Raw genomic sequence first — 13,801 nt, 5'->3', positions numbered from 1 at the left:
CTTTTCATCAACAAAATAAACAATAAGGCTAAACCGTTGTTAATGTTTTCCTGTGATGAAAGACGAATATGGCCCCCTTGATGGAAAAGTCCATGGGGGAAAAGTCTACATCTTCAGTTTTAGTGAAATGTACCTTCTCCGACTCTCAGAATTTCAAGCTTTGTGTTTTTAGCATTTACTTTTAATTCTCTATGCAACACTGAAGACTAACAAACGAAAACTTGCGTTGTTTTTCTCAAATCTTTTAGTTTACACACCATACTCGATTTATTCGCCTCGGGTGAAGTAGAATATTTTCGCATAACTTCTATTCAAGACAGTGTCAGTGAGTTATGAGTAATAGCCTGTTTTAGGCTCTATTGTAGAGAAAACGTGTGAATTGTGGTAGGCGTAGGAGAGAAGAGTGAGAGTAGGCTTTGCGGAGCGCTCATTCTTCTTCCTCTGGCGCACTGAAGTGAACATGAAATGTAAGATAAAAAATGTACACATAGCTCAGTGTTTGCAAAGTCTCCTATATAACAAACACAACGAACGTCAGGGCCTACGTGCGTAGAATGTTATCTTCAAGGAAGTTTTAGTTAAGTCGTTTTTTCCGGGTTTGGGTTTCTTTAAAAAAAACGTGACTGTCTCTGTATTTTAATTTATTTGCCTTAATTACGTATGCTATCTTAATAAATTGCGGTTTCGCTTTAGGCACGTACTGAAAAAAAAAAAACAAGATTGCCAAATAATTTGTAAACCACTAATGACATGTTCTCGTAAAGTGCTTGCATTCTTAATTAAATTAATATCAACACTGTCGATTCTGAATTTACTGATGTGGACTGAATAAACATAGTCGCTCAACTGATGTTTAAAAATAAGGAAAATGTCTTTTCCTTGGGGCTTAACGTAGTTGCTGGTTAATTACGACCTGTCCAGTGACGGCTGAAAGTTCAGATTTCTAGCATTTAAAACAAGACTGTCTGTTTCTTTTTTAGATTAATCCGTGTTGTGACCTTTGCCACAATAATCCAAGGATCATAGACGAATTAGAAGAAGATTAAAGTTTTACGCTTTGAGCTTTGGAAAGTTGACAAGGATGACAATTTTGGGCACGTTTAAACTGAAGAGGGATTAAAATAATCCCTATATCGGGTTACGATTTGGTCCTGTAACATAACGGCTATGGTCTCAGAAACAGGCTCACCTGTCTTGCCAAGATTTCACTAGCTTGGCAAATTTACTTTCCTCGCGCTCGTATTTAAAGCCGACGTTCTCTATCATCACAGTCTACAACAAATTTTTATCTCTTGTTTTAATTTGACCCCGTTTGTGATATTCAATTAATTCTAAAACGCGTCCTTCAACTCTCCAGCATAGTTTATGTGTCCCCAATTCAAAACATATCGATATGACATTCTTTCCTTTAATCCCCTTATCGTGCCCTCAGGCATATGATGATGTTTCACTAGATTTTCTAATAATAAAATCCCTTCTTTCGTCATTCTAAGGACTTTGTTTTCATACCCCAAACTTTTCAAAATAGTAGAATGTATCGGCAAGCAGTTCCTAGCCTGTTCCAGGCTCTCGGTAGTTATGGGAGAGCGATTAACGCGGGTGAGTGACTACCGAGAGGCTGGAAAAGACTAAGCAGGTCCGAGCTAACTCCACAAGAAAATAGAGTAATTTTCAAGTCTTGTAGTTATCAGTTTATAAGTTTTCCTTTCATAATTAACAGAAAATCAACTACGTCAAGTTATAAGATACGGGAACTGATCAACAAGAGATTTTAGTCTTAAAGGTAGCCTCTGGGGGTCTAGTTCAGGTTATATTAAAAACGCTTATGTAATACTCCCAAGAGATACCGTATAGAAATGTATTGAGACCATACTTCCAACATGTGTTTTATTAACATTTTTCATTAGTGTCTAACTGTGTTCTCCTTTACAACAAAATTTAATTAATTTTGCACCTAACTGGCCCATTTTTTAATAATAAAGTTGACAGACAAATCACTTTTGTCTCGTCGGAAGTCTTTATAAACAGGATCCATGTTAATTTACTTGTTTTCATATAGCCGCTATTTTATTAAAAACAAGTTTGTCTTTTTATTGTAGCAAATGAAAGATAATTACACGAGTCCTGTAAAAGAAATTAATATTAGTGTGTTTATGCAGTAATTGTGTTTTCCGTAATCAGTTCACGTTTTTGTTTTACATACTTAATTGCAAACCTTGGGTTAATTTAATTTTCTCCTTTTTCTTTTCTCTTTTTTTTGGCCCCGCGGGCGGGTTCTTGGTTATTTCAGCTTCACTTCTTTTGATGTCTCTCTGATTAGTCGCAATCTTACTTAGTTTACTTAAAATAGTGTACTATTTGGCAAGCGCCAAAACTCAAAATTTAAAACATCATAACTTGAATTATAAACCGGCTACAGCGATTAAAATTGTTTTCTTTTTGTTGTTGCCTTCACCGCCACTCATGCATATAAGGTATTGTTTAGACTGCCGTAGTTTTAGAACAACTTTCCAATGTCATCCGGTTCAGTTCTAGATAAAAAGAAAAAAACAGATAAATAGTTTTTTTTTTTCTTTTGCCCAGCATCTGCAAACTCCCCTATTCTCTCAAGGTATTTCCTCTTATATTCATTCTGTTCCTCTGCTAATCTTGGCTGAATGAATTGTTACGTATTGTAAATTATTTTACCAAACGTGCCATACCTATTTCATGTACATAACTTTGTCAACTTCAAACTCGACTGCATGTATTGAGGAAACGTTTTTACTTCGTCTGCCTCAAACCTATATTTGTAAAAAAAATTTCAAGAGCAAAGTAGACCGACAAAAAATGCCAAGAAAACGACTATTTCTTTTATTATATTTCAAAAGTGTTCAGCTTTTCTTTTATGCTACCGCTTCCGAACAGTGAAGCGAAACCCTTAGCCCCAAGGGTTTGTGCCGGAACGTAAGCCAACCTCCAAGTACAAAGTACATGCAAAATTTCAAAGAGGTTACTTGTGGTTGAGAGTCTTTTAATTGGCTTTTAAGAACCCAGTTCAATGCCGCACGCACCTTTTGCTTGTTGCGGTCGTGCGTCAAAAGGTTTCTTTTTCTGAAAGCTACGGCTACGAAGGACAGCTTTGTCTATTTTTATTTTTGCGGGCAAGTTGTTTTAATTGCAAGGAAAGGCAGGTGAACTTGCCGATGTCTTTACTTTAAGAAAGCAAGATATAAAACTGTTATTTCTAACTCTTTCTTCGACTATTTAAATGCAAATTTATCACCAAATAGGTCGTTACTTTCTATCAGTATTCTAACAGAGCGCGTTAAAAAATATTTCGACCTGATTTGGGAAAAAGTGCCATAGATAGAAAATCAAGGGATGAAATGAAACTTCAAAGGTGTAGTTCCTAAATTTCTTCATTGTGGAATTATGATATTTTCTGCACTAAATGTTTCAGTTTAAAATGTCTATTAAAAACTATATATACTTTAGCGGCTGGATTTTTTCTACGCTGTCGTCCTCGCCTGTATATACGAATATCACTGTTACTACTTTTCTAGTGTTCATTTTAAAATGGCTTGTCTAATGAGATACATAAATTTCATCAGGTTTTCGCGAAGAGTGTATATATTTTTTGTTATCCGCAGAATTGTTCTGACAGGAATCCTCGAACGCTGTACTTTTGTCCTTTGGGCGATCTGTGGCAGGAGGCCCCAGTTTTTTTCGTTTAGATTAACACTCTACAGCAAATAATAGCTGCTTCTAGACAAATGAAAATATTGCGATGAAGTGTTTAACGCTTCTTTAACAAAACTTCGCGTATTATTAGCAAGCCTTTCAACGTTCGCTAGCTACGCAAAAGCTGAATTTGTCGATTACGCGCTTATTAGTTTTGACAGCAAGGAAAAAAAATCGTGGAAATTACGAAGAGATGTACACACAAACGTGCGCGTTTCTAATTACGAATAAGGAAATTTTACAAAAACCGGGAAAAAGACTTGAAGAAGGTCACGTTTTCTTAAGAGCTATTCAAGAGACCTAGATCATTCCGTGCATAATACATGTGATGATCAGAGAGTGCGCTCTTGTTGTTTCCGCACAGTTTATATTTTTGTTTCATTCGATTCAAAAAAATCTCAATTCAATATCCGTATGCCACTCAAATTGCCTGAAATGTGCTAAATGAGTAAATTACAAGGCAAAACAAGGAAATCAAATTATTTCGGCTAATGTAAACGTGTCAGAAATTTCCTTATTTCTGTCAAATCGTCAAGTTTTCAATTTTTGGCCTAACGCTGCGTATGTTTAGTTTTCGATGTTTTGCGGGCAGGCAATTGTCTTTTAACAGTTTTAGCGATTGGACGGAAGTTTTTTTAATAGACTAAAGAGTGGTCAATATAATTTCTTTTGATGTGCATGCTTGCTAACAATCGCTGTCAATCTATTTTAGCTATTTTGGCTTTCCGGAGGACAAAAAGGAAATAAATTCGTCTTGAACGTTATTAGTAATTCTTTGCACGTTCGGATACAATTGTCACAAATTCATTAAATCTTTTTGCGCCAAAATATCAAGCGCCCCAAGGCGGACTTCGCTGGATATTGCCGGAAAATAATACGCCCCGTTGCTCGACTTTCAACGCCTTCAAAGAAGTGAATGGGCAATTCAATACTTTGCCTGTGTCAATTTTTTCCCGTCCCAGCTGAGTTGGCTAATTAATTCGTGTTCGAGTATCTATTTAATCTGTTGAAATAATATTTATATGAAGCGCGTACGAGGCTAAACTAAACATCTCAACCAGGGTACAGCCAAATTATGAATCTGTCTGGTCCTGAGAACTTTCTAACACAGAGTTCTCTTTTCGGACCTTATTTGGACATTCCCACTAGCGTAATTTTATCTTTCGTTCCTCTCGAAACAATTCCAAATAGGTCGAAATTGAACGTAATAAGCTCTAAAAACACTATTCTTATTTTGCCTATTTGATTTGATTGAAGTTGTGTCTAACAGGAAGTAATTAGTCGAACAGATGAAGACGGATTAAATTGCTTGTCCATTGGCGAGCCTGCAGCTGACTACTTTAGGACTTTTCTGCTCCTTTTTTTCGCTATAAAATACTAAATCCGCAACGCTGCGCGCTCTAGCTTATAATGGCCGACAACAAAACATGTCCCCTACCTTCACACCCCGGCGATTTCTCAATTTACTCTCAAAACTTTTATCCTCATTCGGCGCGAAGATTGCCTTCGAAAATAATTACCCTTGGCCTTGTTGTCGACAGCTGTAGAATGTTCAATCGAGGAAGAAAAAACACTGGGTTTGAAATTACCTCTTTGCACACTCAATGTAAGGCCCTTGCGACAATTGTTCGCCTCTGTGGACGTTTTATCTTGGCGGGCCCCCGCGTAAAGCTTGTTTATTAACCGCGAAACACTTCCGTTTGCAAGCAGAAGTTTTTAATAGTGCCGGTGCGGGATCTATTTGAAAAATTTTTTGCCACGCTGTACCCGTATACAGTACTGAATATTCTGTCACTAAAGGCTATCCGACTTAATCTAGCACTATCGCATTGCGAAGCAACTTGAGTGACAAGCTTTGCAATGTAATCAACACACGGGTCAGGAATGTCCGCTGTTGCTATGGTTTGCTAAGTATCTGTGCCCTGATCATTCATCTTTCAGCGTCGCGACCCCACGAACGGTTTGGTTGATTTGACCCAAATTAATCATATTCTATTATCTATTTCATCCCGTCTTAATTGCTGGCTTATTTGAGCGATAATTAGTGGCCGAGCGAGCATAAAACCCCGTGAGCGACCAGTGGTGTTGTCAATTGAAAGGAGCTTAGACGGGCAAAGCACTTGACAATTCACTGTGAACATTCCGCGAGAGAGAAGTTGAAGCGTTATGGCTGCCAACAATTCGACGCTGGATATAGCCTCCGTTTGCTCGATGCCAACGCATCCTCTCTTCATATTGTACAGTGTGTTTCTTGTGTTAATAATGTTGGCCACAGTATTTGGAAACGTTCTGGTAATAACGGCGGTTTATCTCTACCATCGCTTGCGCCGAATGACTAATTTCTTCATCATCTCTCTGGCTGTTTCCGATCTGTTTGTAGCCCTGGGTCACTTGCCGCTACGCATCGACATGAGCGTCCACAACAACAATTGGTGCTTCGACAAAGAGCCCGGAGATGTTACGACTTGCGCGTACTGGATAGTAATGGACACAGTGTTCAGCAGCGCATCGATCTGTAATCTGGTGATCATTTCGATTGATCGCTTCCTTGCTATCACCAAACCTTTCGAGTACCAAAGCAGGATGACAAAAAAAGTCGGCTTCTCGCTGATTGCGTTTGTTTGGGTGTACGCCATGCTATGGGGTGCTTTGAGCCTGATCGACTGGACGGGAGATTCCACTCCTGCCAACCCTCATATTAACGTCCTCTGGAGCCCGTCAGGCGAGCGAGGTTGCCGAAAAAATGACAGAACTTACTACTCGGTAGCGATGGCCGTCGCTTTCTTTTTACCACTGCTGATAGTTATTGTTACGTACTCTTGCGTGTTCCGCGTGGCGTTTACTCAAGCGAAAGCCGTGGCCTCGCTTGATCCGACCAAGGGAAAGAAACATATTTTGCGCGAACTGAAAGCAACCAAAACTATCGCTATTGTTATCGGATTGTTTGTTGTGTGCTGGCTGCCGTCTTTTATTCTCATTGTGATGAGTTTGTGGTGTGTAAGCTGCTTCGAGCCATTCATAACAAACAGAACGCTTTCCTACGCTATAAGAATCACATTTATCTTCGTGCTGCCCGTCATGAACAGCTCATTAAACCCGCTTATTTATACGCTGTTCAACAAGGAATTCCGCTCCGCATTCAGCCGTATGCTGTGCAGGCGCAGGGGAGCTTCACGGAGCGATTTCATGGATGAGGCTTCAGTTACTGAAGCTGCAAACTCTAGGACGAACGCAGCGAGGGGCAGTGGACGAAAATCATGGATTAGCATGAACGGAAGGGACAAGCGGCCAAGTTAGGCTAGGCCGACGCGCCGAGACAAAGCTCAAGTTTGTTGCGAAATCAAAGGGGATGGATCGGCTAATCGACTGAAATCTTGAACGATATGTCATCAAAAAAGGGATTTGAAATTGAAAAAAGCAAAGTAATTCCAAACATTTTGACAGCAGGACAACGCGTTGCCGCCGATTTTGTTTTCCCGCGAAGTTTCTGACCGTCTTTACAAACACTAAAGTTCTATATTGCTGCGGTTTACAAGTATTAATTTCAATCTGGGTTAACTAGAAATCCTTGTAATCGCCTCGGCTGTCCGAGATAAGTTAAAAATTTGTCCCAAAGTTCTCTTTCGGTGACTTCAAAGCTATACCAATTCAAATAAACGAAGTTTTTCTCGGGAAAAAATCCAAAGATAAAAAAAAATCTCACGGGAAATGGAACGATCTTTTCGTTTATTACAGTTTTTGTTTTTTAAGTAGGTCATATTGTTGTGGGTTGGCGTGAAATTATAGAAACGTAGCTCTAATCCGCAATTTGAATACGAAACAACTGGTATTGTTTCAACAAGCAAGAATACACACACAGAAGTTGTGATGTGATTGGAACTGTTTTATTACATTACGTATAACAAGCGATAGTTTCCCCGTATTGCCACAGGATGCGAGATCGAATTGTCAATCGATTTGTATATTTGAACGAAAATAATGAAGGCACCTTGTGACTGTGTTAAATTTAGTTTTAGCTATGTACCTTTTAGACTGTAGATAATACATCACGATTGAAAATTGTGATAAGATATGTTAATTACTAGTGCATTATATTTTATCTTGGCTAGATGTCTTACGATACGTATAACTCCTAAAAAAAGAACTTGCGTATCTTTGTAAATTCAGCTATTCTTTTCGGCGGAAGTTTTCCGATCATTGATCACCTAGATCTGTTAATATACTGACTCATTATTTTGTAACAGCATTATTTTTGCGCTTTCTTTGACGCCGCGTTATATACAGTAAAACAACAAATTGCTTCATCACCACGGGTTTGTAAAGAAGACGTAATTTACCCATTTGATAAGATTATAAGCTTGGAGCCTTATTAATTTTACCGTCGGGTCTACTGGTCTCCCGGTTTTTAATTTGCAGATGTCTGTAAAACTGCGAAGCGTTAAAAAATAAAACTTCGGCTTAACCGTGTTATTTTGTCTTTTTTTATGAGTTTTTAATGCAAAAATTGTAACAGAAGATTGCCGCCCGGTGAGCAAAAGAGAAATGGATTTAAAATGTGTCACACCGGGAGATTCATTTCCTTTTTAAAAAAATCATTTCAAAAAATTGAGTAGCATGCAATTGCAAATAGTTTTGAAGTACATATATATTTCCCTTGGCAATTTCGCGAAATTAAATCGTACTTTTTGCTCGAAATCCGGTCCGACGAAAACTGCCAGTTTTATCTGGAGATAAACAAACTGGATAAATTTGCCGTGCGGTCCACTGCAATAAAGCTTGTGTGTTTATTAGAAGGTTAAAAAGCATCTGCTCACAAGAGGCTTGTTTTTTGATGATTTGACAAAGCGCATTGTCACAATTGAACTAGTTTCGGCTCATTGCCATAACAACGCCTCAGTAAGGCTTTATTATAGCGACAGAAAGCTGGGTAATTCTGCGCGATGTTTGGCAGTCCGAGAAGTAGCTATCATTTTTGTCTGACATGCCAAGCAACCCATTCATTTCAACACTAAGGGAGCTTCAATAACTTAAAAACAACCCGCTACGAGTTATCAAAGGGCCTATTGTGGCCATTATTGGAAGTTTTATAAACACAAAACTCTCAAAAAAGACCAAGGCCCCCCGTTCTTTTCGAATTATTTTTACTTTCTTTATTCCATTAAATCTTGTTCTTCCAGAAGCTAATTATTCAAAAGTACACTCTTAAAAACTATGGAAACACAAAACGACCATCAGAAAGCTGTCATTTGTATAATAGAAAACACTTTATGATTTTTTTTTAGTCATTCGTCGCTGGAAAATGATTGTATGTACTTGTGGATTGTTCTAATAGCATTTTCCAAACTAATTTCCGCCTAAATGGAGGCAATAAAGCAAAAGTCAAACCACAAGAATGAACACAATGCGTTGTTTATTTGGCATCGATTTGATATTTCACGATCAGTCTTCAAGGGCTTTATTACAATAACAGTTGTTGTCATGGCGCCTTCAGCAAAATGAATTCAAATGGGTTCTTTGTGCCATTGCTTTTAGCGGACGCCAAAATTTAATTATAAAATACAAAACAGCTTCCTTTGAGCTATTGACGTAAATTGTTAGCTTATAAGGGCCAACTTAAGACCCTGACGTCGAAATGAAAGCTTTTGCTTGTGTTCTCGATGGCCCACCCACTCGCCGACTTTTGTTACTTAAGCTAGTGGTTTACAATAAGGTGACAGGGTGATCGCCGTACAAACATACCATGCGATCACGCTTGATCGAAAGGTCTTAAGAGATGTCGCTTTTAATTTGCGTGCCCCTTTATTAACGCAATTTTTTGCGAAATCTGTTTACTTTAGTAGCTTATGTTTACTTTAAGCCTCGAATTCCATTTTGGACCTCACGAATAGTTCATCCAGAAAATTCTTTGTCTAAATTGGTCTGAATTATTTTGAAAATCAAAACCAACCCAAGGCTAATGAGCTTCCCCGCAGGCCCAACTTGAAAACTTAACTTGGTTTTGCCTTCTAGAAACCTCGCAAAATGCTTAAAATCTTCCCTCAATTAGATGTAAAATTAATTACACTAGCCGCGTTATTTGCCCTGCATGGCTTCTGTAATGTAATCATGTTTCCTAGTTCCATCATTATTTCTCGAAATAGATCTATACAACAATCTGTTTCAACGTTTGTTCCATTATCATGTATGAATTGTTTATAAAACTTCAACTCAACAAGGTTCGTATTCCAAAGCTGTTTTTGTTAGGACGATTTATCCGTAGACGATGCTTAAACCGAAAGAAAAATAGGTTATTATTTCAACATATGTGGCACAGATTTTTGTGATTAATGCGGCCAGTGTTTGCATTGCAAAATTGCAATAGATCCGCCCAAAGGTTTTGCAGGATAATTTTTCATAAAACTGTCAGATTTATTCCCTTGACTGATAAAGATACATGTCATTCGAAATGTTTACGCAGTTTCCTATTGCATATCTTTTGATTCCTAGGCCTCTTTTCAGACTTTTCAGAAACTAAACCCTGTACAATTGTTGTTCAATAGTAATCTTTCCGTTTAATCTGCTAGGACCTTTCAACAAGTATCATTTAGTTTGCATTTCAGAGTAAATCGGCTTACCATTTCGTTTCTTCTGTCAACTGTATACTGATACTTTAAAGTGAAGGTTGTCTTTTTGAATAATAAGCAGCTGATCTTATTTCCGTGTTATTGAGTACCGCAAATGAGGCTATTTTTCATTCGATTTTCCCCAAACTTGAAATCTCGCTACCTTGTGTTCTTCAGATTGTGTTTTACTAGCAACAGAGTAAAGAGTCCCACACTTCTTGCAAGAATTGTTTGTTATCATTTTAGCTTTGAAACCAAACTTAAAATGGGTAATTACAAAAACACTTTGAATCGAAGCTCATGTAAGTAAATAATCCATTGGACAATTGAGATTGTGCTCAATTCAGTACAATTGCACTGTTACCATAGCAACCGTACTTTCCTGACATTTCCCGGTTCCATTTAAAATAAATAATATAAAACACTTAATTTATACTGGAAGGCCAATCAGTGATAAAAAAAAAATAAAAACTGGTGTGAACTGGCAATCATTGTTACAACTCTCACAACCATGTATGAAAGAAATAACCAGATATATGTAAAAAAAAAAACGTGCAGTAAAAATGCTTAAAAGGATAACTAAAAAATCAGTCCGATTTACACTACATGAACAGGAGCTCCTGACATAAATGATTTTCACGGTCTAGTTCCATAAAATGTTTCAAAATATAAGTTTTAAACTTACAATAGATACAATTATTCCCCCCCCCCCCCCCGCGTTGCAGTTTAATTCCCGTATTCCCATGAACTACAAACCTCATGTTGAATTGTTGTTTCGAGGAGAATTTCCATGCTAATCATGCACTCTTGAGATGCTTCTTGCTCACGTGCATGTACGTAGACGACATTGTCCGTCATTTTCAGGACTACTTTGAAACCGAGGGCATAAAACAACGATTTACTATCAGAAAAACTATATTGACGTTAGAATCTTTAAAGGAAATGGTCAAAACTATTGTACTCAGACAGGACCCACCACTCTGCAAAAAGACAGGTGGTGTATAGCCCCCACTCTATCAGGAGTAGAAGCTAAGAAAAAGATTCAAACCTCCTTGTGCTATTTCTCCAGCAATACAAGCTTCATGCACACGTAATATGAAAGTCTCAACTCAAATTTTAAGGCCAATAAATTTTGTCCTTTTGGCTTACCAAACAGGTGGTATCTTGCATAGCCCCCCTAACCCTACACAAGGTGGGTCCTCGTCGAGTACACTTGTTATGACCACTTCCCTTAAAACACGGGTTTTTCCCCAGTTATTTGCAAAATGATTGCACGTAAACAGCGGTCAAACGCACTGCCCGCCAAACTGTCGCTAAAATAAGGTGGCTAGAAACGGTTTTTAGGACTTTCCACAACTTATTAAACGTTAGGTCAGGCCTACAAGTCCGTTGAGTAGTTGATGCCATAATAACTGTATCAAACGAATCGTACCCAGTCATTGGTAAACAACTTGTGCTATAACTGGTCATAAGTGTATGTAATATGAAAGGTTACCATAGCAACAGTATAACTTGTAAAAATGTCCCTTAATTTTAGCTCAAATTTCTTACACTAAAAAAAAATTAGCTCTGTGACTAACATCAGTTAAGATACAGATCTTTGCATAGTTTCTACGTACCGGTTTCAAGGCTACCCGTAAAGACTTTTTTAACCCCGCAAGTCGCCGAGTTCGTTTAAGTTGGAAAGTGCTGGAAGCCGTTACAAGCCACCTTAAATCTCGGAAATCCTTCGCTTTCAAGCCAAAAGTTACGAGAATTTAAAGAAATTAGTAACTGCTTTCATCCTCCTGGTTTACCGGCTCGTAATTTGCTGCAAATTTTCCCTTCAAACTCTTACGGCAAAGTTCGAAGGGACGAAAACCGGGAGTGGCTTGCAGATTTTTGCGGTAACCATCATTTACGCATGCTTCACTGCATGTACATAACATTATTGCGCAGCTAGTAAAGATGTGCACAACATACCAAATAACAATGCTAGTGCCAATTTCATTTCACTTTATTTACGTGAATTACGTATATACCGAGAGCACAGAGGACTAGCTGACGACGCGCGCGACGAAAATTAAAAACTCGCATTCTGGCTAGTTACACTGGTCGATAGACCAAGCTAATCCGAGATCCTAGCCAGATTATGTGAACAACAACATCGCGTTGCTCTAGTACAAAAAATTGCATGTCTGTCAAAGAACTTCATCTAGCTCTTTCAACTCATATGGGGAAAAGACGTGCACTTTCGTCAACTGACTCTCAGCTTTATCATTCGTGAATCACCGCTTGCTCGCACTCTTATGTTTGTAAGAACCTCTTTCATAAGAAGAATACGTTTAGTCTAAGATTAGAAACATTCTAAGAACATACCCAAGCTAAGAGCACTTTTGTAACTATCAGTCGTGATGAGGCTGTCAAGCAGGTGTTTCCGATGTATTCCGGCCAAGAGAGTAACCTCCTCAAACAAATAGCAAATATGAATCAACCGTTCAGTGGGTCTGGCGAGTTCGCGATAATTTGAAAGGCCCTTTTAAATATCTTAATGACATAGTTTTCCCTCCTTTTCTGTATAACCTCCAGCCGGCCCCTTTTGGGCGGTGCCTCCCCTTGTCAGGGGTCATGAATGGTCCCTTAAAATGTCGCAGTGTTCGCAATGCTCGCAAAAAGTGCTCGCATGCTCGGTTTTTAGTGGAGGTAAGTTTTTGAAAAGTGCTCGTTGCTCGCAAGGCTAATTTTGTCAATGCTCGTGCTCGCAAAGATAAGCGCTGATCGTCCTCTATAGGGAGTACCCCCTCCCTGGAATCAAACCTCTTTAATACCGACACCAAAAGGCCACAGCTGATTTTCTTTTTTACTGAGGTATCTGTAGTATAAAAGTAGAGAATATACAAATTTAAAGTTTCACTGGGACCAAGTGATTTGGCCGTAAATATAGAGGTATTCGTATTAAGGAGGCGTCCACAATGAGGGGTGCCACTGTACATTTTAAGGAAAAAAGTAAAGTAAAATAACTCGACTATTAACGCCAACAAGAAATGTTCGTGAGCTCTTTATGCTATCTTTGCTGTGCATATTGGCAGTATTTTTTTTACAATGACTTTTTAACTTTTCTACTCTTTTTTTTTGCAGGTATGCTCAGACTAACTTAGAGAAGCAGAAAGGAGAGTTACTTTAAAAAGGTAGCTACCAGAATGCTAGTGGCTTGAAACTGTAGTCAACTTGGACATTGCTTGGAAACAAAGGCGCTTCGAACAGGCTAAAACAAACACGCAATATCTGATGCTGACTGATAGTGAAGACATGGCTGTTCAGTTGACTTTTAATATCCAAAGGTGTTAAACGTCGCATTTCTCCTTTCGGTGTCAAAACATTGTAAAGCAGCCGGGTAACGAGAATAACGAAACTCATCAACGAGCCTCCTGTAATCGGACGCCGATAGTAACTCGACCTAACTCGCGTTTGAAAAGGAGCTATGTAGTTCACGAAAG

The 13,801-nt window shown here is 38.5% G+C and overlaps 1 protein-coding gene and 1 long non-coding RNA gene across 2 annotated transcripts in view; both read left to right on the top strand.

The window, feature by feature from the left end:
* The window catches only part of LOC144650008 (uncharacterized), a 32,831-nt gene extending 19,275 nt beyond the window's left edge, over positions 1–13,556 (top strand). The window contains exon 4 of the long non-coding RNA XR_013569994.1: positions 13,443–13,556. This is a non-coding gene — a long non-coding RNA (uncharacterized LOC144650008). The remainder of the gene's footprint in view (positions 1–13,442) is intronic.
* LOC144649917 (D(1A) dopamine receptor-like) lies at positions 5,456–8,190 on the top strand. Its single transcript, XM_078509513.1, has one exon. It carries the CDS (start codon positions 5,890–5,892, stop codon positions 7,018–7,020), a length of 1,131 nt encoding a protein of 376 aa, XP_078365639.1. The 5' UTR covers positions 5,456–5,889; the 3' UTR covers positions 7,021–8,190.
* Positions 13,557–13,801: the final 245 nt, after the last annotated feature.

The sequence above is a fragment of the Oculina patagonica genome, chromosome 4 (assembly GCF_052425735.1).
Source record: "Oculina patagonica isolate OP01 chromosome 4, crgOcupat, whole genome shotgun sequence".
In the NCBI taxonomy this organism is placed as follows: Eukaryota; Metazoa; Cnidaria; class Anthozoa; order Scleractinia; family Oculinidae; genus Oculina; species Oculina patagonica.
Note: the sequence above shows the minus strand (reverse complement) of the source record. Positions and strands in the feature narration are given on the sequence as shown.